This window comes from Sylvia atricapilla, chromosome 13 (assembly GCF_009819655.1).
Source record: "Sylvia atricapilla isolate bSylAtr1 chromosome 13, bSylAtr1.pri, whole genome shotgun sequence".
Lineage (NCBI taxonomy): Eukaryota > Metazoa > Chordata > Aves > Passeriformes > Sylviidae > Sylvia > Sylvia atricapilla.
Genome location: NC_089152.1, coordinates 18,824,322 through 18,851,972, shown reverse-complemented (window position 1 = coordinate 18,851,972; position 27,651 = coordinate 18,824,322). Strand labels below are relative to the sequence as shown.

Sequence of the window (27,651 nt, the reverse complement as noted above, 5' to 3'; positions counted from 1 at the left end):
ATAAAGCACGTTTTGGAGGCAACTTTCAGCCTTTCTGAGGATGGGGAAAATAAAGCATCTTGCAGCAGAATGTAAGAGAGAAAAAAATTGTCATTCTGGGGAGGTGTAAGACTTGCAGAGCTGGATGAGTGATAGGAAAATCATTTATTCTGGCAGTTTTCCAAACTAGTTATCCAAGTAAGATATGCTGTAGTGTGACTGAAACAATCAGCTAGTTACAGGAAAGGGTGCAACAATGTATTACAAGTATTTGGAGTGGCATGCTACTTATTAACATTCAGTAAATTAACTTGTAGCACATGTTTTAATAGACTTTTCCTTCAAAAAATCCACCTTTCCTTTAATGGGAAGCACATGGCGGGATCAGAGAGCTGGCACTCATGTGTGATAGATAATCAAATTATCTCAACTTGCTTGCAATTTTTAATTGCCTTTCTTTTTTTTTTTTTGATAACAGAAGAAACCAAAGCTGCTTGGTTTGAAAGACCAGTCTTTGGCAGAAGCCAGCAAACATGGTGTGGGGACAGAATCTCTCTTCTTTGAGAAGGTGAGAGGCAGGATGCAGATGTTGCACGTCCTTGATGTATGTCTTTCCTGTGTACACATCTGGATTTCTATCACACTGAAGTGTGTGAGATTTACACCACCCCGATAACATCTCTCAGCTTGACTCAGATGTATCCTGCGACCTCTAAGTCGGATCCATTGAATTTCTTAAAAATTGGTGGTTTTTTTCACATGTGTCTTTTCCCCAAACTCCTCCAGCTTTCCACCTGCTGCTGCTGCAGTTTGTTTGAGGGGATGGGAATTTTTTCCTGTAGCCTACACTCCAGATTGTTTTCCCCTTTCTGAGATCCCCATACAGCTGATGATGTGCGTGGCGTGTCTTGCTGTGTCGGCACAGCTTGTACCCATCTACAGCCAGCTGGCTGCACTGGGGGAGCTCACTTTACAAAGCACCTGATTCATATTTACATTGGGTTGGGGTTTTTTTTATTTCCCCTCAGAGATTAATCTAATTAATTGCACAGTTGTTACCTGTTGCTGGTTTAGCACACAGATCAAATGAAGGAGATATGGGATGTTTCCAAGTGGTACCTTGGTGTCTTCTCTGAGATGTCCATACATTGCCTTATAGCTCAGAGGGGAGTATGGAACAAACTTAAAACCATCCTTTTAAGCAATATTCATGCACTGATGACAGTCTTGGCTGCTCCCTGCTGATCTGGTGAATTCTGCAGCATGATGGGAACCAGCTAATGGTAACTGGGAACCAATTTATTGCTTGGAGGATGTGTAGGTGTTAACATGAGTAAACCTAGAAATCCCTGCTGTGGAATTATAACCATAATGATGAATAACTTAACAATGATAGATCTCAATCTCATGTGTAGATCCAGCTGTTCTTGTGGGAAAGGTAATGGTGTTGGGATTAATAGTTTGGCTTCTTCATTCTGTGAAGATCGAGGTTACAGAAGGAGGATTGTATGTGGTAATCCAAGCTGGATAATCCTGCTGGAAGCAGGCAGAGGCTAGAGAGGTGTTGCCCAGGGCACGGGTCTCATACACCCCACTCCCTGCTGGAAATACTCTCTGGAGTTTAAAAGCAGCCTGGGTGGGTCTGTGGTGCTGCAGTTACAACCGATGTTGTCCATGATTCCAGTGGTTTTTATCCAGCTGTTACAGGGTTCTCTGAAGGATTTAGTTCTTCACTTGCGACTCCTTTTTTAGAATAATGCCCCAGTGCTGCCATTGCAGGGAATCCCAGTGTGGGGATGGCTCCCATCACTTCCAGTTTGTCTGGCCCTTTGTACAGGGCAAGTTCTCTCTGTTCAACTCACTCCATGATTTGTGTGCCTTGGTGGGAAACAGTGTCAGATCCAGGTCTCCAGGACGTGCCCGTGCTCAGTCTCACCCTGACAGCTCCCCTTTCCTTCTGTCTCCTGTCGCTCAGGTGCGCAAAGCTCTGCGTAGCACAGAAGCCTACGAGAACTTCCTGCGCTGCCTGGTCATTTTCAACCAGGAGGTGATCTCCCGGGCTGAGCTCGTGCAGCTGGTTTCTCCATTCCTGGGGTAAGTGCAGCCCCTTTCCTGCTCTGTTTCTGTTGTGGAGCCAGGAAAGAAACACCTTCATAGTCTTCTGCACTGCCCTTTCCTGTTCCTTATCCCAGAGAGAGTCCCAGCTGTGTCCTGACGGGCAGCATGCAGGAGCAGTACAGATGTTGCTTGCTGTGTGCTTTTCCTTTCCAGGAGGGCAAACAAAATTATTAGCAGCCTGTTATTGCAGTTTCTTGCTCTGGAATCATGGGTTATGTCATTTAAGAAAAGATTGACTGTTTAATTACATAGGAGATGTTCCCCAAAGAAGCAGAGTGCTGATATAAACTCACTAAAGTTTACAAAAAGTAGCTGAATTCTGTCACAAGGCCAAAAATGTTAAAGAACTCTGTACTTTAAATAGGAATTTATGACTTGTGTGACTGTCAGTAGTGTACAGAACAGCTCTGTTAATTGGTTAAAATGGACAGATATCCTCTCATCAACTTTAGGCAACAGGATTAGTGTTTCTTTTTCCTGGGCACTGAATTGCTGGTTCCAAGGGAGAAGGCAACAGAAATTGAGTTCAGGACCCCATTACAGTAGCTACTGTGCAGGGAAACTGCCCTAAGGAGTTTCCACTCGCTCTGTAGGTCCACTGGAATTAGTCAGGCATCAGCAGGATGCCTGACTTCAGGTAGAAAAGGTACAATATTTGACAAGAAATTCTGTACTTTTCCCATTTACTGCCTGTGCTCCTGACTGTAGGGAAATACATGATACAGGGTTTTTTTTATTCTAGAGTTGGACCTTATCTTGTGCCATATAATGAAAAAGCAATTGATAGCTAGTGATTCTATTAGTAAGAGATTCATTTCATCCTATTGCTGGAGCTTTGCATGAGATAAGAAGACTTGAACAAATGCTGTATTTTAGACAAATAAATTTTTCAGGAAACTTTGCAAACAGGTGAACTTGGGCCTTGCTGGCAAAGGCTTCTCCATGATTTGTGCTGCTCTGTGAAATCTGGTTCAAGCAATTGCTTGGCACTGAAACCTTTTGCTGTGTAGTTACAGAATTGCCTTTTGGTTTCTTCTTGCTGCCTCTGGAAAGGAAAGATCTGGTTTAAGGTTCAAACCATCGGCAAACAATGAGGAATCTGGCCTGAGTTCTCTACCAGGGTCGTTTGGGGAGACCCAGATGTGACTGTGCCATGAATGCTGTTCCTGTAGCAAAAGCTTTGACAGCTGCTCCTTGCTTGTCACTAAAGCACATTACTTGCACCAAGAGAGCAATCCCCCACTTGGTCAACAGCAGGTGCTTGCGTCCCATTTGGTCACGCCCTTGTGGAAGTGGGGTTAAGTAGAGAGGGTCTTCTCACCAGAATGACAATTTAGAGGGTTGCCTGTAGTAATCAGTTCTAGCCTCAGCATCGCAGCTCAGCACTGTTTGCATTCTCCTTAGCTCGTTTTTCACTTCTTTCCTTTTATTTTAGGAAATTCCCAGAACTGTTCACTTGGTTTAAAAACTTTCTGGGATATAAGGAGTCTGTTCACATGGAGACATATCCAAAGGAACGGGCTACTGAGGGGATTGCCATGGAGATTGACTATGCCTCCTGCAAGAGGCTGGGCTCCAGCTACCGAGCCTTGCCCAAGAGCTACCAGCAACCCAAGTGCACAGGGCGGACTCCGCTGTGTAAGGAGGTAAGGCAGAGCCACAGAGGAAAGCTCTTCCCAGCCTTTTTAAAGCACTAGAGCAAAAGCAAGCAAAATGGAGCAGGGTGGGGAATTTAGTTTGTATCCCTGTGTTGGAGAGGTTCCTGGGGATGTGAGGGCACAGCTGGTGGTGGTGCCAGGCAGCTGCCTGCTCAGCACTGATCCACACAGATCTGTGCTGCTCCTGCACCCAGGCGTGCGTGGGCACACCATCCTGGCTCGGGATCACCACGGTGTGTGCGGCAGCCCCAGGGGAGCACGCCTAAGGAATTCCTAGTGGCACTCCTGTAAACATCTGGATCATATCCAGAAGCTCTTGCACAGGGTGAGGCATCAGTCTAGGAATTGGGTTATGCTGGAAGCTGGCTGGGAGTTGTGGTGCCCACGTGGCTTTGATGGTTGGCATCAGCTCTTCTCCAGCGTCGTTTGTGAAAGGTTTGCATAGAGCGTTGAGGAGCAGCTGGAGAAAAACCTACTGAATAGTTATCATGGTTAATTACTGACATACCTAAGGCTCCTACATTTTATTTATGATGTGTTACGTAGTACAACCTGTGAAAGGAACATTAAGATTGCAAACTTAAGTAGGAGATGACAGAACTGGTTTTCTGTGTGGTTTTAATGTGATCTCAGAGGTCCTTTATAAGGTAGTATGTAATTCAGGATTATTGCTACCTTTTCACCTGAATTCCCACTTAGCCTGCTTTGAGAGTTGTCTCTAGGCCAACTTTAAAAGAAAATCATATTTTCTGTAGAGAGATTCTCCCACGTATTCCCTCAGATGCATCTTTCTTTCTCCCTGAAATGCTGAATTTTTAATCCATGTCTTGACATGTCTCTCAAAAGCTTCTTGTGTGATGCAGTTATGAACTTTTCTCCTTGTAAGAATCTAATGACTCAGTCGTTCAGGCTTTGTGTTTATGAAAACTGGACCTGGCTTTCAAGACTGCCTGCATTGTTTCTTAGCCTTCAGCCTCTTTGAGGTTGTTGGGGTTTTTTTGTTTGTTTGTTTCTTTGCTTTTTAATGTTCTGCTCTGATATTGAAAGCTGCAGGTGTTGAGCTGTTTGTCAGGAAAGGTGATGCTAGGGTATGGTTTTATACTTCCAATTAGCCTTATTTGGAGGCAGCAACTGTGTCCTGTGTAACAGTCACGTCTGCTGTGGTGACCATACAGTGTTGATGTTGAATCACACATGGGGAACCAGCTGTTTGCAGCTGACTAATCCAAAGTAGCAGAAAAGCTCCTTTCACCTTTATTTCCTCTTCTCTCAAGTTTTTTCCTCACAGCTCCAGCCTGTGAATTTTTCAGGCTGCCTAGCTGTTTGGGTTCTGGCTGTTTGGGGTTGCCCTGTGAGTGCTGGGCTTTGGAAGGGGCACACACTTTTTCCAGCTGGGAATTAGATTGTCCCGACTGAGACAGAAGACTGCTCTTGAAGCTGGCCAGGTGTGATCCCTTTGAACACTGACCACGACTCTTGTTCTCCCTCTGCTTCCCTCAAAGGTTTTGAATGACACCTGGGTCTCCTTCCCGTCCTGGTCTGAAGATTCCACATTTGTGAGCTCCAAGAAGACACAATATGAAGAGCACATCTACAGGTGTGAGGATGAGCGTTTTGAGGTAAATTGCTTTTCCTTGGTCCATGTCTCAGACAGCTCTGAGCAGTTAATGAACCTGATGTAATGATACTTTTAATTCTGCATCTTATATTGTGTCTGCCACCTGATTTTTGGCATAAAAGCTTGCTTTTTCTTCTCTTCAAGATGCCTTGGCTGCATAACCACTAAGTTGCCACCCTTGCCCCTCACCTTTTGTGTGTAGCTCTTCATTCGCCCCGCTCCACATGAAATTATTGAATGGCCAGCATGGAATTGTTGCATCTTTTCTGTTCTTCCTGCCCACGTACTGTATGAGAACATTCATTCCCCTGTAATCATCTGCAAAGCAATGTGTTCAGGATTTTAAATGACTGACATTTTGACTGGAAATGGAAGTTAGCTGGGCAATTACCTGAATCTGCACATCCTTTTGTAGAGTAACTGTCAATTGTGTTCTATTCCCAGCTGGAAGATGTAATTTCCGAACAGTATCATTCTGGTAGCCTTTAAATTCTTACACAATATTATTTAGGTAGCAGATGAAATATAATTGGATTATTTTAGAGCGGCTGAACACCGAAGTGCTCGAGTACACCTTGTTAAACAGGCGCAGCTTCTTGTTTCGTGTCACTTGAACGTTTGCCTCAGTGAAGTATCATGTTTTGTCTATTCAAATGCTACGGCTAACGCACTGTTCTCTCCAGCTGGATGTTGTCTTGGAGACCAACCTGGCAACGATCCGTGTTCTCGAGGCAATCCAGAAGAAGCTGTCACGCTTGTCTGCGGAGGAGCAGGCCAAATTCCGGCTGGACAACACCCTGGGGGGCACCTCGGAGGTGATCCACCGCAAGGCTCTCCAGAGGATATATGCTGACAAAGCAGCTGACATCATCGATGGGCTTCGCAAGAACCCGTCTGTGGCTGTCCCCATTGTGCTGAAAAGGTACTGATGGCCTCAGCACCCTGCCCCAGGGTCCCTTCCAAAGGGCAATGCACTGTATGCTGCCCGAATTTATGGAAAAGTGGCTAATTTCTACCCCTAAGGAGTGTGCCCTCCACAAGGCTGTTTTACCCCAAATTTACCCCAAAAGGTTGTGGCTGCCTCACCCCTGAAAGTGTTCACGGCCAGGTTGGGCAGGGCTTGGAGCAACATGGTCCAGTGGAAAGTGTCCCTGCCTGTGGCAGGGGGTGGAACAAGATGATCTGTAAGGTCCCTTCTGAACCAAACCGTTCCATGATTCTGTTATTCTGTGAAACTAAGAAGTTCATTTATATTCTGGACAGTTGGTGTATTCCATAATCATCACCTAGAGGGAATTGCCCTCCTGAAACAAAATCCTTACAGCTCAGCCGGAAGGATATAGAGCTTTTGTTGCCTCCTCTTAAACTTTTTTCTTCCCTGGTGTCAGCACTGTATGTAAGATAAAAGAAATGTTGTCCCAGGGCTAAATGTGATCCCTTCCCAAATCTTATGGGCTTGTGTGCTCTGATCATGGTGTCTGTGCTATCCTCAGATTCCCAGTCCTGTTTCTGTTGCCAGCCTCCCCTTCCTCAGTCAACATGGAGTGGATGCTACAATTCCTTGAGGAAGGTTGAGAGATGTGTAAGCAGTCCATGCTGTTTTATCTCTCTGGGACTCTTGGTCCTGTGTTTTGGAGTTCTGGAGCTGGGTGTAACAGCCTTCCCAGGATACCTGCAAGTTCCAGTTTCCCCACCCTTCTTGGATTGAATCAGGGGTGCTTTGCTTGGGATGCTGAGTCAAGGTTCAGGAATGCATTCCCAGGATACTCAGCTGTCCATGCTTTGTTCATTGTCCAAACTAAGCTGCTCCTGTTCCACAGGTGGAGCTTTCTGGAGATTTCTGAGAGACCAGGGCCAGCTTTTTTGCCTTCTCCGTCTCTTTATTCCTTCTCCTCAGGCTGCTTTGTTCCTGCATGGTTTTACCTAAACGTGAAAGAAACACAGAGTGGTTTCTCCAGAAGAGTGTGTCCAGAGGGCATCTCCTGGAAAGCTCCTTTCTGTGGGATATCTTTGATCCATGCCCATTTCATTGGGACTTTAGCTCTTGTCAACACTCGCCAAGAGCACGGGCTGAGGTTTTTCTTGTATGCTCACCTCTTAGCTCACCTTTGTTTTCTTGATCAAAGGTTAAAGATGAAAGAGGAAGAGTGGCGAGAAGCCCAGAGAGGATTTAATAAAGTCTGGCGAGAGCAGAATGAGAAGTATTACCTGAAATCCTTGGACCACCAGGGCATCAACTTCAAGCAGAATGATACCAAGGTCCTAAGATCAAAGAGTCTCCTCAATGAAATTGAAAGCATTTATGATGAGGTGAGATGGTCACTAATAGTTTCCTTCCTTCGAGCTTATGTACTTTGCTAGTGCATTTTCGGTTCCTGCTCCTCACAGCTTGATGAGGGAGGAAATCTCTTCCACTGGCAGGGCTTTCTAGCAGGCTCTTGGATGGTGGAGAGGGATTGTTTAGGCTGATTTTTATGCTCTTTCTCCTTTGTAGAGGCAAGAACAGGCTTCAGAAGACAATGCTGGAGTGCCCACAGGCCCACACCTCTCACTAGCCTATGAAGACAAGCAGATCCTGGAAGATGCTGCCTCTCTCATCATCCACCACGTGAAGCGGCAGACAGGAATCCAGAAAGAGGACAAGTATAAAATCAAGCAGATCATGTATCACTTCATTCCAGACCTGCTGTTTGCGCAGCGAGGTGAACTCTCAGATGTGGAAGAGGAAGAAGAAGAGGAAATGGATGTGGACGAAGCTACCGGGGCTGCAAAAAAGCACAACGGTGTTGGGGGTAGTCCTCCCAAAACCAAGCTGATGTTCAACAACACGACAGCCCAGAAACTGCGAGGCATGGATGAGGTCTACAACCTCTTCTACGTGAACAGCAACTGGTACATCTTCATGAGGCTGCACCAGATCCTGTGCCTGCGGCTGCTGCGGATCTGCACCCAGGCCGAGCGGCAGATCGAGGAGGAGACGAGGGAACGGGAGTGGGAGAGGGAAGTGCTGGGCATAAAGCGAGACAAGAGTGACAGTCCTGCCATCCAGCTGCGACTGAAGGAGCCCAGTGAGTGACTTCTGGAGGGGGAGGCTGGGGGGTAAAAAGGGGCTTCTGTTTGTAGTGTTGGGGACAGGATGTTTGGTGTCTTCAGGCACGTGACAGTAGTGACCCTTTAAGATGGGCTCTCCTTTATTGTCCCTGGGAAGATGGGAAGATGTGGAGAATATGGGACTTGGAATAGGAGAAGGATGATACGCAGCAGTTATTTCATAAGAGCTTTCGTTTTACACTTGCATATCCTCAAGTTCCCTAAGTAAAAGCTTTCAGAAATAAAATGTTCATGGAGGAAGCTAGAGCTAGAAAGCAAGAGCTTATGAAAATACCTGTGGCCTTTAAAGGACTTACTTATGTCCATAAAAAACAAGTTTAAGTAACCCTTCAGGTTCAGTGGGCCACCTGAGGACCAGAACTCCCAGCAGCCCTTCCTGGGGGTGGTGTGCCCATCTCTCCCCTTCTCTCCTGTGGCAGTGGACATCGATGTTGAGGATTATTACCCGGCCTTCCTGGACATGGTGCGCAACCTCCTGGACGGGAACATGGACTCGTCGCAGTACGAGGACTCCCTGCGCGAGATGTTCACCATCCACGCCTACATCGCCTTCACCATGGACAAGCTGATCCAGAGCATCGTCCGACAGGTGCCTGCCAGCGGGCCTGGGCACTGGCTGGGGTGGGAGAAAGTAGACAGCTTGTATGCTCCAGGCTCACACTGGAGGCCGTGTTGTGTGCCCACGTGGGGAGTTTCAGGGGTGAGCAGGTAAATTTCAGGGTGTTTCCTCACCCCATCTCTCTAACCCTTATAGTAGAGAGATGATGGAAGGTGATTTCTAGCCTGTTTGGATTGTTGAGAATATCCTCTACTGAGTTCTCCTTGTTTTCCAGATGTTTTAGGATAGAAGTATTCAAAGATAATTTTGCTTTAGCTTAAAAAAAAAAAAAAAGAAAAAAAAAGAAAAAAAAATGGAAATTACATATAAATGGTTCTTTTCCATCAGTGCTGCAGGAGTGCACGCTTTTTCTAAAAACGTTTTGTCTCTTTTATCTGGCTGCTGGAGTAGCTCATTTTGGCTGTTAATCTCCAGTCCTTTTATTGGGCTGGTAAGAAGAACATGTGAGCAAAGGAAAATTTCTTGTGCCTTTTTGTAGCATAAAGAACAAAAACAGGCACAAGGGACTGGAAGTAGAATAACTTGAAAGGGCTTTCCTCTTTTAGAAGGATAGAGCTGCTCTTCAGAAGCCCTTCAGTCCAGAGATTAACTGAATTCAGAAGACAGCTGGGGGACTTCTGATTTTTAAACTTACACAAAATATGGATTTGATCTTAAACCTCCCACCCCTCTCCTCAGACACAGCAGCAGCCCCTTGGTGAGGAGAGGACACACTGTGTCATGGAGCTCTGGCCCTTCCTCCCCTGCTGCTGATCAGAATGTTCTCTGTGTGTAGTTTTTCTCTGAGTTGCTGTACTTTGCCACCTGCTAACTTTTCTAAAGATACTCTGAGTTTTTTCACATAGTAGCAGAGATCCGCTGCAAGTGGAAGAAGCTAAGGGTGTTTTGATTGAGCTCAATCCTATTGTTACACCCTTATTTTATTTTATTCTGATGGGGGTGTAGCAGCCTCCCTGACAAACCCCTTCCCCCCATTGCTCCTGTTTGCAGCTCCAGCACATCGTGAGCGATGAGATCTGTGTGCAGGTGACAGACCTGTACCTGTCAGAGAACAGCAACGGGGCCACCGGAGGTCTCCTCGCCTCGCAGTCCTCCCGCACGCTCCTGGAGGCCGCCTACCAGCGCAAAGCCGAGCAGCTCATGTCCGAGGAGAACTGCTTCAAGGTAAAGCCTGCCTCTGAACCACAGCATAAAACCAGCAAGAGCTGAGGGGGGGTGCCTTTTAGGAAGGGAGAGGCATCAGTCGTTTAAAAAGAGCTTTGTTTAGGCATCCAAAAATGAGGAAAATTAACTCCATCCCAGCCAAAACCAGCCCATGTGCTGACAGCATTTGGAACATAGGTTAATGCTTCTGTAAGGGCCCCTCAGAAATGAAGTTTCAAGGGGGAATATATTTCCTGGAACGGCAATGAATATCCCCTGTGCTTTACAGCAGCTTTGGGCTGTATCATACTGATTGATTGGCTGCCACTGCTTTTAATTCGTTAGCTCAAACTCCCGTTTCTCTGGTGTCTCAGTTTTGTCAACTGTTGGGAGATCTGCCACTACTGCCTGGGCATTAAATCACTGCTGCCTGCATACATTTATAATAAACCTGTGCTAATCAAATCCATACTTCCTTTGCTGAAGAGGCAGGAAGTGCTCAGGCCCTTTCTGAGTCAGAGAAGTACTTTGTATAAAAACCTTAGTGCGTAGTATCTCTTCCCGTACCCTCAAACTTAGTTTCGGGGTCAAGAAGGTTTCCTTTAAAACTGCCAACTTGCTTCATTGTCCCTTTTCCCCAATAAGAAGTGAAGGTGTTTGTTTCTATTTCAAACCTCCTCTTACTGGAGTTCCTTCTGCTTTTTATTTATAGCTGATGTTCATTCAGAGCAGAGGTCAAGTTCAGTTAACCATTGAGCTGCTGGACACAGAAGAGGAAAACTCTGATGACCCTGTGGAAGCAGAGGTAAGGGCAGCTTGTCCAGAGAGCTGACTGTGATGGTCAAGGTTGCTCTGGACCAGAGTGTCCAGTTGACTGGTGGTGTGGTGCATTAGTACAAGACAAAGAAACACCAAGGACATGCCATGAAGCTTCCAGTGATGTGAGCAGGCAAATCCTTGGTTTATTTTGTATTAGAAAATACTCAAAACCACATAGAGAAACATTGTACCTGCCTTTTTGGGGCATAAGATGGCACAGAGCCTTCAGAAGGGATGTTGTGTTCCTCTGTGTGACTTCCAGCTTAACCTCCTTAACCCTTGTGTGGTGTTTGGTGGGAGAGCAGTGGCTGATGTGTGCTCTGTGCTTGCTTCCAGCGCTGGTCCGACTACGTGGAGCGGTACGTCAACTCTGATTCTACCTCCCCCGAGCTCCGCGAGCACCTGGCCCAGAAACCCGTCTTCCTGCCCAGGTGAGTGGCCAGGCTGTGCTGGGAAGGCCCTTAAAGCTCCTCTCATTCCATCCCCTGCTGTGTGCAGAGACACCTCCCTCTATACCACGTTGTGCTAAGTCCTGTCCAACCTGGCCTTGAGATCCAGCACCTACACCCAGCTTTGCAGTGCCAGGGACTGGGCATCAATTCCAAGAGGGGTTCTCTGGTTTGCAGGAATCTGAGGAGGATCCGCAAGTGTCAGCGGGGTCGGGAGCAGCAGGAGAAGGAAGGGAAGGAGGGAAACAGTAAGAAGTCCATGGAGAATGTGGAGAGCCTGGACAAGCTGGAGTGTAAATTCAAGCTGAACTCCTATAAGATGGTGTACGTGATCAAGTCGGAGGATTACATGTACAGGAGGACCGCGCTGCTGCGAGCTCAGCAGGTAGGAGCCAGCCAGAGAATGGGGTGGGCTGCTGGTGTTTCCTGGGACCCAGGGGAAGGAAAGGAGGCATTTGAGAAGCTGTAAAGGTTTGGGTTTATCCAAGATGAAAAGAGCTTGTGACTCCAGATGGGTGAAATTTAGGGGGATTGCACTGGAGGAAACTGATCTGGTCATCCGGATGCTTTGACACTCCCTTTTTCTCATCTTGTGGGAATACTTCCATCCACTTCTACCATGTATTTAGATTTATAAAACAACTACTTACCATGTTTCCTGCTGATGAGATACAGGTAGTCGCTTTTCTTCATTAGTTGTAAAGTGATTCTCTTAAACTTTGCATCCACATCAGTTGAGAGCATTTTACTGCAGCGCAGCAACTCTGAAATGCTGATACTGAGGATTTTGATTGAATTCTGTCTGTCTCATTCAACTGGCACAAGCCTCAAGGAAATGTAAGCTTATAAGCAGGATACTGTGTGCCAGTGCTCTTCACAGAGAATCTGAACATAAATTCTTGAAGTGTTAAATACGTAGTGTGCAGCTTAGCCCTTGGTTACTGGAATACACTGAGGGAGCTGTAGAAGCCACATGGGATTTTGGAAACAAATCTATTGGATTTAGCAGTTAACACCCCAGAGCAGTCAGTCTCTGGGAGGAGAACAAACAAATAATAAAATCTCTAAGTTTTAATCTGGAGGTTTAATTATATTGCCTGTTTTCAATTATGACTGTAGCCATGGCTTTATACCATCTGTCCTGGATTTTACAGTCCTTAGGCAGATGCTCTTACTCAAAAAAGTGCACAACTCTTCCTCTCCTGATGTTTCTGTTGAGTCAGAGCTTCTTGAGCCAGTTAGACCTGACCTGGGTCTTAATTTTCTGTAGCAATTGTGTCCCCAGCATGTGTAATGCATGTTGAGCTTGCCCTTTCCTGGGACTGTGCCCCTCTCCGAGGGCTGGAGGCAGACCTCGAGGTCTGGGAAGAGCAGGATTTGCCTGGTCCTGGGTGCTAGCAGAGGAGACAGCAGCAACTTTGGGCAAATGCAGAAGGGACTCTGAGCTGGGCATCAGTGGGAACTGGATATGTTCTTTGTCCCCAGCCCATGAACTGCTGTATTAAACAAAGAGCATATACTTTTTTGTATTTCTGAGCTCATTTTGCCATGAATTTTCTTGGAGAGGAGGCCCAGGGGAACCTTGACCAGAGCTTTCCCTCTGTCATTAGTCCAGTGTCTGCATTACTAATCCTCTCTGTCTTTGATCCCCTTGCCAGTATCAACCAGTAGCCAAGCTTTGTGTTATGCTGCAGTTTGGGGGCCAAAGCTGCCTTTTCCTAACACTTCTCCCTATTTCTGCAGTCCCATGAAAGGGTGAGCAAGCGGCTGCACCAGCGCTTCCAGGCCTGGGTGGACAAATGGACCAAGGAGCATGTGCCCCGCGAAATGGCAGCCGAGACAAACAAGTGGCTCATGGGTGAAGGGTTGGAGGGCTTGGTGCCCTGCACCACCACCTGTGACACAGAGACCCTGCACTTTGTCAGCATCAACAAGTACCGCGTCAAATACGGCACGATATTCAAGACACCCTAGGAGTCCCCGGGGCGAGGGAAGAGCCCGGGAGATGTGTGTGTGTGCGCGCATCCAGGGAAGGAGGAAGATGCCTTTCTCCCCTCACTGTGTATCTCCGTAACATGGCCACTTGACTAGTGCGTGGCTGGTACAACCTGTCCCGGCGGGATTCCTGTGGGGACACGGATCTCCGCCCGGGGCCGTGGGCTGCCGGCCCTTTTTGGGCAGGAAGGACCCTTCTCTGAACTGAGCCATCCCAGAGAAAACACCACGAGCTCGTACACACCAGCAGCGTTGAGGCTTTGACTCCCTGAGCAGCGAGGGAGGGGAACAGGATGCTCTCCACCACCGGACCGCTTGGATGTGTCCCCAAAGTCCCCAGGTGCCTGTGGCCACCGGATTCTCCTCCCGGCACGGGACCATGGGGCAGCGGACCCCGGGTTCCTCTCGCTCCCTCCCCTCCCTCCCAGGCTGGACTCACCCTGTGCAGATCGGTCTGTCCTTTCTAGTGCCAGTGGAACTGTTTTATTTTTATTTTGGGTTTTTGTTTTTGGTTTTTTTTTTTTTTGTACCTGCTTGTTTACTAGTCTCTCCTAGTGCCATGCACCAGCTTTTCACACACATGTACGTACACACACACAGCAAAGAACAACACGATTTTAACATGTTCCCCTCCTTTTTTGTAAATAAATGTACAAATTGTCAATTTTTTTTTTGGTTTTTTTTCCCTTTTTGGTTTGTTTTGTTTTTGGTTTTTTTTTTTTTTAATTAAAGGAATTATGCTTGATGTGCTAGCATAACTGTACTAGCTTCTTGTGTACCATAGTACCAGGTGGCTTGAGAATTAGTACCGACAGACAGACCGATGGAGACATTTATTACACTTTTTACCAAAGGGAGTTATCATTGTAGTGCTTTTGTGTGGAAACTTTTTTCTCCTTTTTTTGTAAATAAAAAAAAAATAATGTCTTTGTTCTTAACTGGAGGAAGACACTCGCTCACCCACAGCCTGGTCTGAAAGGCACTGTTGCTGCATGCAGGTTTTGGGGTGGGAAAGGGGAGGGAAGAGGGAGGTGTAATCCAACCCCTTTTCTAAGGCTGGCAAGAGGAAACAGCACAGGCAACATGTGCGTTTGGGGGTTGAACAACTGAGGTATAAGCAGCCTGAAAGAGATATAAATATAGAGTATATAATTTTAATTTTTTTAAAATTTTTGGCTTTTTTCCTGGTGGGTAATTTTTATCCACCTTGTCTTCCAGCTCCAAGGATCTTCACTTTTCGGAAGTGTTGCTGAGCAACTTATCTGTGGCTGATTGTGGTGATGTGTTTTTCCCTTTCTATGTTGGAGAAAACATCCTGGGAAAGACCAAGCCAGTATTTGACAGAGCTGCTCTGTGTGTGTGTGTGTGTGCAAGAGGAGGGATTGGGGAGGTCTCGGTGCATTTCACTCCAGAAATCCACATATGGGATATGTATTTTTTTAAGTAGAGAAATTTAACGCTGGCAGATATTTAAAATGTGGGGGAAGATTCTGATTCTAAAAATAAAGAAGTCAGCACAGATTTTGTAAGACACACTGCACTGTGTCTCCTCAAAAGGAGGCGGCTTTCCTTGCAAAACTCCACGCTGCCAGTCCTACACACCTGGAATGGCTTCCATCGTGCCTGGAGAGGGAACCACCAGCAGGACTTTGCCACGGCTTCAGCCTCTCCCAGGGACTTACTGTATTTTGAGACAGCAAGTTCACAGAATCATAGAACAGCCTGGCTTGTAAGGGACCTTAAATCTCATCTAGTTCCAAATTCTTTCCTCCTGCCACCACAGCTCCTTCCCGTCCGTGGAGAGAGGCCAGGGAGCAGGGCTGGAGGCAGGACCTGGAGTGAGGGTGGAAGTCACAGCCCCGAGGAGCCACGAGCCATTGGCAGCCAATGCACAGCAGGCAGGTCTGGAATGGGAGCCTCCTGTGGAGAGAGGGAGAGAAGGAAGAGCCCAGCAGGGGTTTTCACACTTTGCTAGCAATAAATCACCCGTCTGGTTTCTCCTCCTCTGCTGTAACCAGGCAAAAAGGGGCTCTCATGTGTCCTCTTCCATTCCAAAGGTGTCATGCATGCTCCCCTATTATTTCCCCCTTTTTTTTAAATTTTATTTTATTCTGGTGTGTGCTCAAGGTGCTCTGGAAGGGAAACTCTCAGCTTGGAAGTACCAGCTGCTGCTGCTTGCTGGGGCTCCCATCCCAGGAACCTGTGCCTACAGGTCATTGAGCCAAGGGGGCTGGTGCAGGTCCCTGGGACACACCGTGGGGAGACCTCTGCCTCTGGTGCTCCACCTGGCATCCCAGCTCTGCTCCCAGCCTGTACAACAGCAGAGCTTTGCGCTTTTTTAATTTTCTTTTTGTTTCATCATGCTTTTTGTATTCTGTGACATGATCCTCGGGCCACAACCCGTGTGATTTCTATACCAGTGTTGTAAACTTGACTGTAGCGCAGTATTTCCATTAAAACGTCAGGGCTGAGCATCATGTACAGATTCTTCCTTCCCTCCTAATAATAATGACATTTTTGGGGTGATTTGGAGGCAAACCAGGACATGGAGAGGAGGGTGCAGGAATGCTTAGCCTGAGGGACAGTGATGAGTTGGGTTCTGCCTTCTCCTCATCCAGGGTGGGATAAGAATTTTCTCCCAAACTTGACAAGCAAACACATCCCCCCAAGAAGCATCAGAGATACAAACCATGGTCACAAGGAGCTCTCAGAAGAAACAAGCAAGAAACTTGTCTGTTCCCTCATGAAATCTCCCTTAGGCCTTCTGGGCAGGCACCTCCAAGCACTCATCACGAAGATCATCAACCCATCTCCTCTCCAGAGACAGCTTGTGAGGACTCACCCACACAAAAAACCCTGAGACACGACTCCAAACCCACCACGGGCACAGCACCACCGAACCCTGGTACTCACGTGGGCCCGAAGGACTGTCCCACCTGAGCCGGCCCGAATTCCTGCACAACAGCCTCCTCGTACGGGATGCGCCGCGGAGGATGGAAGCAGGAGAGCTGGAAGCGAGGAGGGCGCGGAGAGCCGGGCTCAGGGCTCCGGGCTCCGGGCTCAGGGCTGAGGGTTACGGGCTCCGGGCTCAGGACTCCGGGCTCCGGGCTCAGGGCTGAGGGCTCAGGGCTCAGGGCTGAGGGCTCAGGGCTCAGGGCTCAGGGCTCAGGGCTCAGGGCTCAGGGCCCCGGGCTCAGGGCTGAGGGCTCCGGGCTCAGGGCTCCGGGCTCCGGGCTGAGGGCTCCGGGCTCCGGGCTCCGGGCTCCGGGCTCCGGGCTCCGGGCTCAGCGCTCAGGGCTCAGCGCTCAGGGCTCAGGGCTGAGCCGCGCCTGCGCAGCGCGGGGCGGGGCGGGGGCAGTGGCAGTGCCATGGCCGCGATCAAGCACCGGCGGACGGCCCTGGAGCGAGTGGAGAAGTTCATCTCCGACGTCTACTTCACCGACTGCAACCTGCGGGGCAGGTGGGCGGCGCGGGGGACCCTCCGGGACACCCCGGGTGCTGGCGGCGGCGGGGACAGGCTCCGCTGTGTCCCCTCGGGGCGGGGGTGATGCCCCTCGGCGCTGCCCGCTGTGGGTCCGGGGGCCCGGGGAGTGGACTCACTGAGGGGACAAATCACACACACACCGCACATACAGTCCTGAGTCGGCGTGGAGCGCTCCTCGGGGCTCCACGGCACTGCCCCTCTGCCCCCCAGCCCTCCCCTGGCCACCAGGGGCCATCAGGCCGCTTTATTACTCAGTGATCTAATATTATTGAGGGTGGTGGGTGGCGGCAGGGCGATGGCGATTCAGCCGTGCTGGGAAAGCTCCCTGCACCGCCTCTGGGCTGGTCCGTGTGGGGCTAATCTTACTAATGTGTCCTGGCCATCTCCCACCACAGGCTTTTTGGGGATCGCTGTCCACCAGCATCGCTCTCCTACTTCCAAACCCCGCGGCGCATCCCGTACGAGGAGGCTGTTGTGCAGGAATTCGGGCCGGCTCAGGTGGGACAGTCCTTCGGACCCACGTGAGTACCAGGGTTCGGTGGTGCTGTGCCCGCGGTGGGTTTGGAGTCGTGTCTCGGAGTTTTTTGTGTGGGTGAGTCCTCACAAGCTGTCTCTGGAGAGGAGATGGGTTGATGATCTTCGTGATGAGTGCTTGGAGGTGCCTGCCCAGAAGGCCTAAGGGAGATTTCATGAGGGAACAGACAAGTTTCTTGCTTGTTTCTTCTGAGAGCTCCTTGTGACCATGGTTGTATCTCTGATGCTTCTTGGGGGGATGTGTTTGCTTGTCAAGTTTGGGAGAAGATTCTTATCCCAGCAGCAGTCAGAGAAGACACATTGATGGTTTCTCTGGGGTCCCAGAAGGGCACAGGTTAAATCAGGTGTGTGTATGGACAGGCAGCATCGTTGTGTGTGAATCCCATCAAACTCGTGGGCTGCCCCCACTCTGGTTTTTCCATGGAGGGCTCTGAGGAAGCATTCTTTCCCTCTGGAGAAGGTCACATGGTGGACTGAGGTTGCTGCTTGCTCTCTTTCAGATGGGAGACGTGCTGGTTTAAGGTGGAGCTGAGCATCCCCCCGGCATGGGCAGGGCGGGAAGTGCACTTCGTCTGGGAGAGCGATGGGGAGGGCATGGTGTGGCGAGATGCCCAGCCTGTGCAGGTATGGAGGCACGGGTCAGGTGTGCCAGGTGCCCTGCTGTGTACACAGTGGTGACCTCTGGCACCACTGCCATGTTCTGTGGTGGTGCATGCAGTGGTCGTGGTGCTGCTGGGGCAGCAGCAGCTGTGGTTCCTGTTCTTGTGCCAACAATTATCCTACAGCGTGTGGGGCCAGCCCCTCTGTGCAGCTGGACTTTGGGGTATCTTATCCTGCCCATCCAGCCTGCTGTCATGCCCTCTACGTGACATGGTGCTGAATGTGCCATCTTCCTGTGCAGGGATTGACTAAGGAAGGTGAGAAGACCAGCTACATCCTGACAAGAAGCCTGAAAGAGTCAGAACCCCACAGGTGGGTGGTCAGCTGAGCCAGAGCTCCTCACTGCTGGGGGACCTTGGTGTTGTGGGAAGCCAAGGCCAAGGACACACACGTCCTTGTCTGTGTCCTGGTGCTTGTGACCTGCTCCCTGATGGTTTCCTCTTGAACCCACAGCCTGACACTTTATGTGGAGCTGGCCTGCAATGGGCTCTTTGGAGCTGGCAAGGGCAGCATGATCGCCCCTCCAGATCCAGACAGGAGGGTTACCTTGAGCAAGGCTGAGCTGGTTGTCTTCAACAGAGATGTCTATGAACTGCTGGTGGATCTGGAAATACTGCTGGACATGGCTCAGGTCTGGGAGCTCCTCTTCCCTTCTTTCACCTTTTTCCTCAACTTCACTGTACCTCCTCCTCCTGCTGTTCTGTGAACTGAGACCTTGGAGGAGAAAATGTTTGCTGCTTCTGCTTCAGCACAACTGACACTTTCTGGGGCTGATGATCCTTGTGGGTTCCCTTCCAACTCAGTATATTCTAGAGTAGGAAAAAACTGAATTGAGAGAAGCCACAGGTGTTTTTTCATCCACTTCCTGCTCCAAAGCAGGATGTGTTAACCACAGACCCCTGGAAGGGAATATGTGGAACCTGGATCTGGAAGACATGTGAGAAAAGGCATGTGTTTGTGAAGGAGAGACATGGTGTCTACTTGTTATGACTGCCTGAGACAGATGTTGAAAGGAGGTAACAGGTTCTCCTGGAGGCAGGTGACATCTGACCTGATACAGTGGCCAGAGTTGTACTTTTATCCCTCTCAACCCCAGCTCCTCGGGGAGGAAAACCAGAGGAGTTTCCAGGCACTGTACACTGCCAACCAGATGGTCAACGTGTGTGATGTTACGGACCCCTCCACCTTCCCTGCTGCACATGAGCTGGCTGCAGCCATCTTCAGCCAGAGGAACGGCGAGAGCCAGCACACCATCCATGCCATGGGACATTGCCACATTGACTCTGGTGAGAGCAGCACAGCACTCCCCCTCCTCTCACCTGGAGGCCAGGGCATGCTGCCCAAGGGGAAAACAGCCTGCCCTTGGGCTCCAGGCACAGGATACCATGCCTTGAGAGAAGGGAATGGGACCTCTGTGCTGCTGGTTTGTCACTGGGGCAATGTGGGACTGTGGGTCTGGCTAGCTGTGCCCTTTGGAACACTGATGTGACTGGGGATCAGGAATGAATTATACAATCTGCTGTGTTCCACCTGTTGGGCTTCACGCCTTGATTTCCCATCCCAGGAGGGGTTTCAGAGAGATTGCAGCTCCATGAGGAGCTTGAGTTAGGTAGTAACCATGGTGGGGCCGTGCCTGTCCCTGCAGCCTGGCTGTGGCCGTATGAGGAGACCATCCGTAAGTGCGCCCGGAGCTGGGTCACCGTGGTCCATCTGATGGAGCACAATCCAGAGCTCACCTTTGCCTGCTCCCAGGTGAGTGATCTCCCTCCGGACACCTCTCCTCTGCTTGTGGTATATTGCTTCTTCAGCAAAAGGAGATGAGGGGGTGTAACCAACCAGAGGTGCTGCAGAGAGAAGGGGCAGGGTGTGGGGTGGTATGGAGGGAGCTGGGGCTGATCCCTGTGCTCTGGCAGGCTCAGCAGTTCGAGTGGGTGAGGAGCTGCTACCCTGGGCTCTATGCACGCATTCAGGACTTTGTGGCCAAGGGACAGTTCATTCCTGTTGGAGGCACCTGGGTGGAAATGGTGAGTAGCATGGTGAGCCTGCCTTGCTGCACCCTCCTCGTGCCATCCTCTGGGACCAGGTCTGATGCTGCAGTGGGGAGCAGAGCCTTTGCTGAGCCTGTCTGGATGGTCTCCAGGCCTAGGAACAGCAGCTGTCTGAAGTGTCCAGCCTAGCAAAAATACAATCCTCCCAAATCATTCCCTGAGAAAGGAGCTTTAGATTCCCCAGTGTGTTCCTCCTTTTTCCCTCTGCCGAGCCCTGCTGAGGTTCTCCCCACAATCTGCCAGGCCAGGTGGGTGGGAATGGAGTGTCTTACAAGATCTCTCCTTTCCTGGTGCCTGGCTTTCCTCATGGACTGCCTGTGCCTTCCCCCCCAGGATGGGAACCTTCCCAGTGGGGAGTCCATGGTGCGGCAGTTCCTGCAGGGACAGAGATTCTTCCAGGAGCAGTTTGGTCGGCTCTGCTCCGAGGTACTTGTTTTTCTATCATACCTCCCTTGCCCACCATCTCCTTCCACCCCTTGCTCTTTGTGAGGTTGGGCTGACTGGTGTGTGCCTCTCCCTCTGCTCCTGTCCCCTGTGCTCCCAGTTCTGGCTGCCGGACACATTTGGATACTCAGCCCAGCTGCCCCAGCTGATGCGTGGCTGTGGGATCCAGCGCTTCCTCACGCAGAAGCTCAGCTGGAACCTGGTGAACTCCTTCCCGGTGAGCTGTGCTTGCCTTCTCCCCAGGGGATAGACATGTGGGTGCTGGAGTCTTCTGCAGAGCTGGAGCTGTTGGTTCCACAGTTCTTCAGTTCAGCTATCATAGGCTCTGCTTCCAGAAGCCGCTAGGTTTCGGTGGTAGTGATGTCCTGTCAGGGTTTAGGAGAGAGGAAGGACATGGTCAGATATCCCAGCCAGGCCCTTGGCCTAGATATTCCTTCTACTTCCAGATGGGAAGCTGTGACTCGTGTGTGAGTCCAACAGGCAGCAAACCCAGCCCTTGCCCTTGTGGTATTCCCTGTTCTTGTACTCTCCTTGAGCTGATCTGTCAGGGCATCCTGCACCTCCCAGGAGAGGAAATGAAGGCCCAGTTTGCATCCTGAAGAGGCTCTGAAATGCCCTTGTGCATTACATTTTCCTTTCTCTCCCTTCAGCATCACACCTTTTTCTGGGAAGGCATTGACGGTTCCCAAGTCCTGACCCATTTCCCCCCTGGTGATTCCTATGGGATGCATGGGCGAGTGGAAGAGGTGAGTGAGGTTGCCAGACCTGCACGAGAAGGGCAGTGCCAGCCCCTTGAGGCCAGATGTGAGGCTCGTGGGAGAGGGCACTGCCTGGGAAAGGGAGCAGGATATCTGGCAGCATTGTTGGAGAAAGACTGTTGGGGTGTCTGACTCCAAGATGTGTCTTTGCCTGATTTAGGCACTTTGGGCTGGGGAAGAGAAGCAAGACTGGGCTTTGCACCCTAAAGACTAACCTGGTTTTCTTTTATGGAGCTGTGGGAGCTGGGGCTGGGTGCCAGAGGATTGTGACTGCCCAAAAATCTCTCCAGATCCTGAAAACAGTGAAAAACAACAAGGACAAAGGCCGTGTGAATCACAGCGCGTTCCTCTTCGGCTTTGGAGATGGAGGAGGGGGACCCACGCAGAAGATGCTGGATAGGATGAAAAGAATGAGTAACACAGATGGGCTGCCCAGGTGAGAGGAGAGCTCCCATCCTCTCTCCTGGCAGGGGCTTTTGCTTTGAGCCAGGCCTGGCCTTCAACAGTGCCAAAAGAAAGGGAGAATGGCAGGTAGATGGACAACCAGAGGCTGGGAAGGATTTTCAGGAGGATGCAATCTCTCCATCATCAAAAGCTGTAAGAACAGGTCCATGGGGCAGCCATGGACTGCTTGTGACCCCTCAGGAGAGCCGTGCAGTAGATGGCCAGCTGTGCCTGGCAGCCACCACCTGCCTGGGGAATGTCCACAGGAGACAGACAGGGTCACAGGGGAGCAGGAGAAGGGTGAGGGGAATACTTCGTATGGTTGTGTTGCAGTTTCTGAGGCCTGTCACCTTTCCAGCCTGGATGCACCATTAGCCATGTCACAGGCTTCTCCCCAGCTCATCACTGTCTGTGTGTCTGTCCCACAGGGTGCAAATCTCCACTCCTGACCAGCTCTTTTCTGTCTTGGAGAAGGAGTCATCCCAGCTGTGCACCTGGGTGGGAGAGCTCTTCCTGGAGCTGCACAATGGCACCTACACCACCCAGGCCCAGGTGAGGGTCCCACTCCCAGACAAGGGGCCATGCACCTGCATGGAGCTGGGATTCTGCCACTGGTGTGAGGGATCCACTCCCAGCTACCCATTTCCTGAGCATCTTCCTTCTGTCCTTAATTGGCACCAGATAAAGAAGGGGAATCGAGAATGTGAGCGGATTCTCCATGATGTGGAAGTGCTCAGCAGCCTGGCTGTGGCTCAGGACAGAGGGTTCCGGTATCCTGCCAGCCAGCTCCAGCAGCTCTGGAGGTGAGGGAGTGTGGGAGCCCTGCTGGTACTGGGGAAGAGTTCAGTGCTGCAGCACTGCATGTACACAACCCCTGCCATAAACCGAGCAGGAATCTACCTGGAAAGAATTTGCTGCTTTGCTTGATTCTCCTACTGAAAAATAACTCCAAACCCTCACTTCTTTGCTGTCTGGAAGCTTCCTTTCCTACCGAAGCTTACTGTAACCTCCCCAGTTTTGGCTTGTTTGAGCTTGTGCAACAACGTATCTTGTAGCCCTGAGGGGTGAAAACAAATAGCTCTTACTGCCAGTGGTTGTGGTTTACTGAGATGACAGTTGACAAGCCCTAACATAAAGGGAATTAAAGGATGCTGTGGAAAAAATCCTTTTCTCTCAAGTGCTGGGTAATGGGGGAATAAGGAACGGTTATTAAGTTTGTCTGTCTTGCAAGCAAGGCTCTTGTTTGAGAGAAGAGCTTGTTCTAAACCAGCACAAATCCAGTGTTCTGCTGCTTTCTTCCCTGGTTTCTGCTCTCTGTTTTAGGTTATTGCTGCTCAACCAGTTCCATGATGTCCTGCCAGGCAGCTGTATCCAGCTCGTGGTTGAGGATGCCCTGCAGTACTACACAGGTGAGCAAGGAGCTTGGCTAGGAGGGCACTCACCTGTGGGAGGAGTGGGGCTGTGGAGGTTCCAGCCCTGGGCTGCCAGGGCCAGCCTTTGCAGGCATGTCTGAAACAGCCTTAAACTAGCAGAGGAGCCAAGGGATTGAGAACCATCCCAATTTATTGACTTTGCTTCTTGCTGCTGGCATGCCAGGATAGATTCCCACCAAGGTTTGTTTCTGCCTGCTCAGGGGTGCTTGCAGGAGCTTCATTAACCAGAATTTTCCAGCTGAGCTGGCACAGCTCGTTGTAATCTTGTAATAACAAAGTTTAGAATAATTATACACTTGAATTACTTACTAATAGATAATAATAATTAATGATAATTAGCAATTGTAGCTTGGAAGGAGATAAAGTGTGTGTTCATTGCACAGAGAGTGCCAGAAGCTCTCTCAGATCTAACTCAGGCCCTTTTATTGCCCAGAGATCCGCAGGGCTGGTGCTCAGCTGCAGGAGGAAGCTGTGCAGTCCCTGTGCAGGGATCTGCTGCAGCCCAATGCATGGAGCACCCCGAGCACCCTCGTGTTGAACACGTTGTCCTGGGAACGCACCGAGGTGATCTCCAGGCCTGGGCCAGAGGGAACAGAGACTTTGGGTATGTCTGACCTGGCAGTAGCACTTGTATCAGAGTTCCTTACAGCGGCAGAGACAGCTAACAGAGAAATACCCTGCCTCTCCCTGCCCTGGGAAGGGTTTTAGTGACTGATTGGTTTGTTTTTTGGACAACTTGAAATGGGATAAAGTCCCCTGAAGTGTGCATGAAGAAGAGGAGGGTATGGGAGGAGGTAGATCTGACACAAGAGCAGTAGGACAGCAGTCATGTCACTTGGGGGTTCAGTCTGGGGCCAGTGTTGGAACAGAACCTCTTTGCTTTCCAGCTCTGGTGACAGTCCCCAGCATGGGCTATGCTCTAGTGCAGGAGCCGTTAGTGCCTCCTCAGCCTGTGGCAGTGAGGAAACAGGTAAGCACAAGGCAGATTTCCTCAGGTCTATGTTCCCCACATCAGAGGTTGTTTGAGGAGAAATCTAAGGAATCCAGGTATTAAATTTGCAATGGAGGCACTCAGCTCCTGCAGGTGTGGGTCTGTGACACCTGTTTCTGGCCTTTTCCCAAGGAGGATGGCTCCATTACCATGGAGAATGGGGTAATTGCTGTCTGCCTGGACACAATGGGGCACCTGACCTCGCTTCAGCTGCTGGACTCCGGGAGGTCTGTGTCACCCAGTTCCTGGCCCTGAGCTCCTCAAACCTGTCCCACTGTGCACCTTTCTCCACTGCCAGTCCTTCTGATGCTGTTACCCTATTCCACTTTCTTTCAGAGAGTCAATCCCGGATGGCTGCTATGCAAACCAGTTTGCACTCTTTGATGATGTTCCCCTCTACTGGGACGCCTGGGATGTGATGGATTATCACTTGGAAACCAGGTAGAGGAGCAGTGCATGCAGCACTTGGATTTTGGCTTTGCCCTGAGATTCTTGTTCCCCTGTCAGTCCTAGCTGTAAGAGAGCATTCACACTGGAGAAGTGAGTGCCTGCTGTGTGGGTGGCTGCACTGGGGTTTGGGAACCTGGATCTAGCAGGCTGAGACTACCTCTGCCTTCATTCCTTTCTCTAGGAAGCCAGTGACAACACTGCTGAAGCCTCTGGAAATCACCCTGGCTGGGGGCCTGCGGGGAAGCGTGAGGTTCTCCCTGCAGGTTGGGAAAAGCAGCACCTTAACCCAGGAGATCATCCTGGATGCCGCGTGCCCGTACCTCCGCTTCCTGACACAGGTTTGGCCCCTGGCTGCTCCTGGGAACCAGGGAGCTGAACCTTGTGTCTGAATTATATTTCCACTCCCTGTTTTCTTCCCTGGAGTCCCCTGCTATCTGTCCTCCTCTGCAGAAAGCAGCCCAAGGCTGGGGGTCCCAAGGGACAAGGGTGGAAGAGGGACCCACCAGTTCATCCGTGTTGAGACTCTGGTGTGTTTTTGTTGTAGCTGACGTGGACTGGCTGCTGCACACCGGGACACGAGAAGTGCAGTCTCTGCCTCTCAGTCCCCCGTGGTGACATCCTTCTGCTGCCACATGTAGGTTGAGTGGAAGGAGGCTCACAAGTTCCTGAAGGTGGAGTTCCCTGTGCAGGTCCGGAGCACAAATGCTACCTACGAGATCCAGTTCGGACACCTGCAGCGGCCAACGCACTGGAACACGTCCTGGGACTGGGCTCGCTTCGAGGTGAGGGGGGAGCTGCTCTGCTCCTGGGGCCAAGCTGCTCCTCTTCCTGCCTCCATGTGGTGAACACATCCCCTGGTACCTGCTGCAGGTGTGGGTTCACAAGTGGCTGGATCTCTCTGAGCATGGCTTTGGGGTAGCTCTGCTGAACGACTGCAAATATGGAGCATCAGCCCACAGGAACGTCCTCAGCCTCTCCCTGTGAGTTAGGGATGGGTGAGGGAGGAGCTGCTGCAGGTACTCTGCCTTCTGAGGTGTCTCTTGGAAGTCAAGGCAACACCTGCTCCTAAATGACCTTAGTTAACAAGAAAGTAGTCTGGTGGGTGGCTGTTTTCTGGGGATTGGGCTGATTTACATTATCTTAGTTCCAACTGACTAAGTCCTGTGAACTGTGCTCAAAGATAATTCAGGAGAGATCAGATTCATAGTTGTGGCAGGTAGCTTTTCTGTTGCTAACCAAAACATTTCCCAGGACAGGAGGCTTAAGGAGAGGAAAGGAACAGGAGTATTAATAAGTTGCAGGTTCGTACAAAGCTAAAAGAAACTGCCTCTTTCAGTTTGACTCAGGCAGCCACAATTTTCACAGGATGACACCCCAGTTTTTTAGCTTCTGGGACTGTCCAGGGTCTTTTTACTGCTGTGTGTTTGCTTCCACTTCATGTCTCAGCCTCTAGGTACCAAGGGAAGCAGTTGTCTTGTCACAGTGCTCTGGCTCTGCTCTGGGTGACTGTCTCAAGGCACTGGTCTCACTAACCTCACGTTGCCTTAGGCTGAGAGCACCCAAGTCCCCTGATTCCACAGCAGACATTGGGCACCACCAGTTCACCTATGCTGTGATGCCACACCAGGGTGAGTGACAGGCAGATCTGTGGCCCATGGGGACATGCAGGGTGGCAGATACTCCAGTGACCCTTGGGGTGAGCATGCCCCTGGCTGTGCATGTAAAGGCTGACTGGAGAGAGGTTCTTGTGCTGCAGGTTCCTTCCAGGAGGCCGGTGTGATTCAGCAGGCCTACAACTTGAATTTCCCCCTCCATGTGGTGCCGGCCAGCTGTGCCCAGTGCCCAGCCTGGAGTGCCTTTTCTGTCAGCTCACCTGCCATCGTGCTGGAGAGTGTCAAGCAGGCAGGTGCTGGGGTGGAGGAGGGGAGGGCAGAGGGGCTAAGGTGCTGTTGTTGGGCAGGGCTTGCTTTCACCCACACCCAGGGTGGGCAGGCTCAGCTGAGCACAGCAGCTTGTGCTGGAGAGGCTGTGCCAGTCTCGCCTGTGTGCACTCCCCCAAAGGCCGAGGACAGAGCTGAGGGTTTGGTGGTTCGGCTCTACGAGGCCCATGGCAGCACCGTCACCGCCTGGCTCCAGACCTCCCTCCCCATTAAGGAGGCAATGCTGTGAGTCTGTGCAGAAGGGCTGGGAGGGTGTGGGGATGGAGATCAGGCCCTTCACCCTTGTGCTTTGCCCCCAGCTGTGACCTCCTGGAGCGTCCAGCTACAGAGGGGCACCTGCCACTGGAGCCACAGGGCCTGAGGCTTTCCTTCACACCCTTCCGCGTGCTCTCTGTCCTCCTGCTCCGGAGCTGCTGACACCAGACATCGTGCCTGGCTGATGCTGCAGCCACCTGCCCCAACACAGTGAGCTCAAATCACAGACTGAGCTGTTCCCCAGCCCAAGAGTTATGCAAGGCAGCAGTTCCAGGGTAGGGCAGTGTCCCCATGTCCTGCACCCAAGTGTTGGAGAGCAGCACTTGAACAACCCCACTCCTCAGGGAAGGACAGCTGCCCACTGCCCAACCAGGGTGAGTGGGCTTGAGTGTGTTCTGAGCTCATTAAAGTGTGGACAAAGGTGCAAACAGGCTGATGGCCCTGCACAGGCTCTGTTCCAGACACAAAGGTTTGGGGAGCAGCAGCTTCCACAGCGTCACAGCCTTCATCTTGTCTAGCAGTGAGTGTAAAAACACACTCCTCTCCTTCCTTTCTCCACCTTCCACCTGCCTGCCCTTTGCACTGCCCTTGCCGAAGAGGAAACACACACACACAAAAAAAATAATCAAGACAATTACATAAAAACAAGCTCGAGCCTGTTTTCTTGTTTTCAGGAACTGCACTGACCTGCCTCCTCCCAG

General features: G+C 50.5%; 2 protein-coding genes across 2 annotated transcripts in view; both read left to right on the top strand.

The window, feature by feature from the left end:
• SIN3A (SIN3 transcription regulator family member A) overlaps nucleotides 1–14,447 on the top strand; it is a 31,366-nt gene extending 16,919 nt beyond the window's left edge. Inside the window, exons 9-21 of the mRNA XM_066328734.1 lie at nucleotides 458–547; nucleotides 1,955–2,073; nucleotides 3,533–3,743; nucleotides 5,258–5,374; nucleotides 6,057–6,295; nucleotides 7,500–7,683; nucleotides 7,868–8,441; nucleotides 8,904–9,073; nucleotides 10,094–10,267; nucleotides 10,959–11,051; nucleotides 11,402–11,496; nucleotides 11,692–11,899; nucleotides 13,258–14,447. Coding sequence (XP_066184831.1) covers nucleotides 458–547; nucleotides 1,955–2,073; nucleotides 3,533–3,743; nucleotides 5,258–5,374; nucleotides 6,057–6,295; nucleotides 7,500–7,683; nucleotides 7,868–8,441; nucleotides 8,904–9,073; nucleotides 10,094–10,267; nucleotides 10,959–11,051; nucleotides 11,402–11,496; nucleotides 11,692–11,899; nucleotides 13,258–13,488 — 2,505 coding nt within the window. The 3' untranslated portion in view covers nucleotides 13,489–14,447. The remainder of the gene's footprint in view (nucleotides 1–457; nucleotides 548–1,954; nucleotides 2,074–3,532; nucleotides 3,744–5,257; nucleotides 5,375–6,056; nucleotides 6,296–7,499; nucleotides 7,684–7,867; nucleotides 8,442–8,903; nucleotides 9,074–10,093; nucleotides 10,268–10,958; nucleotides 11,052–11,401; nucleotides 11,497–11,691; nucleotides 11,900–13,257) is intronic.
• Nucleotides 14,448–16,872: 2,425 nt separating this feature from the next.
• On the top strand, nucleotides 16,873–27,557 carry MAN2C1 (mannosidase alpha class 2C member 1). Its single transcript, XM_066328733.1, has 25 exons — nucleotides 16,873–16,969; nucleotides 17,389–17,514; nucleotides 18,028–18,151; nucleotides 18,429–18,499; nucleotides 18,641–18,818; nucleotides 19,284–19,473; nucleotides 19,833–19,939; nucleotides 20,101–20,211; nucleotides 20,569–20,661; nucleotides 20,780–20,896; nucleotides 21,330–21,425; nucleotides 21,728–21,873; nucleotides 22,310–22,433; nucleotides 22,563–22,684; nucleotides 23,205–23,290; nucleotides 23,748–23,918; nucleotides 24,202–24,284; nucleotides 24,438–24,532; nucleotides 24,642–24,746; nucleotides 24,937–25,093; nucleotides 25,394–25,537; nucleotides 25,626–25,735; nucleotides 26,304–26,383; nucleotides 26,512–26,920; nucleotides 26,995–27,557. The coding sequence occupies exons 1-25, from the start codon at nucleotides 16,878–16,880 to the stop codon at nucleotides 27,110–27,112; spliced, it is 3,255 nt and encodes a 1,084-aa protein (XP_066184830.1). The 5' UTR covers nucleotides 16,873–16,877; the 3' UTR covers nucleotides 27,113–27,557.
• The last annotated feature ends 94 nt before the right edge of the window (nucleotides 27,558–27,651 follow it).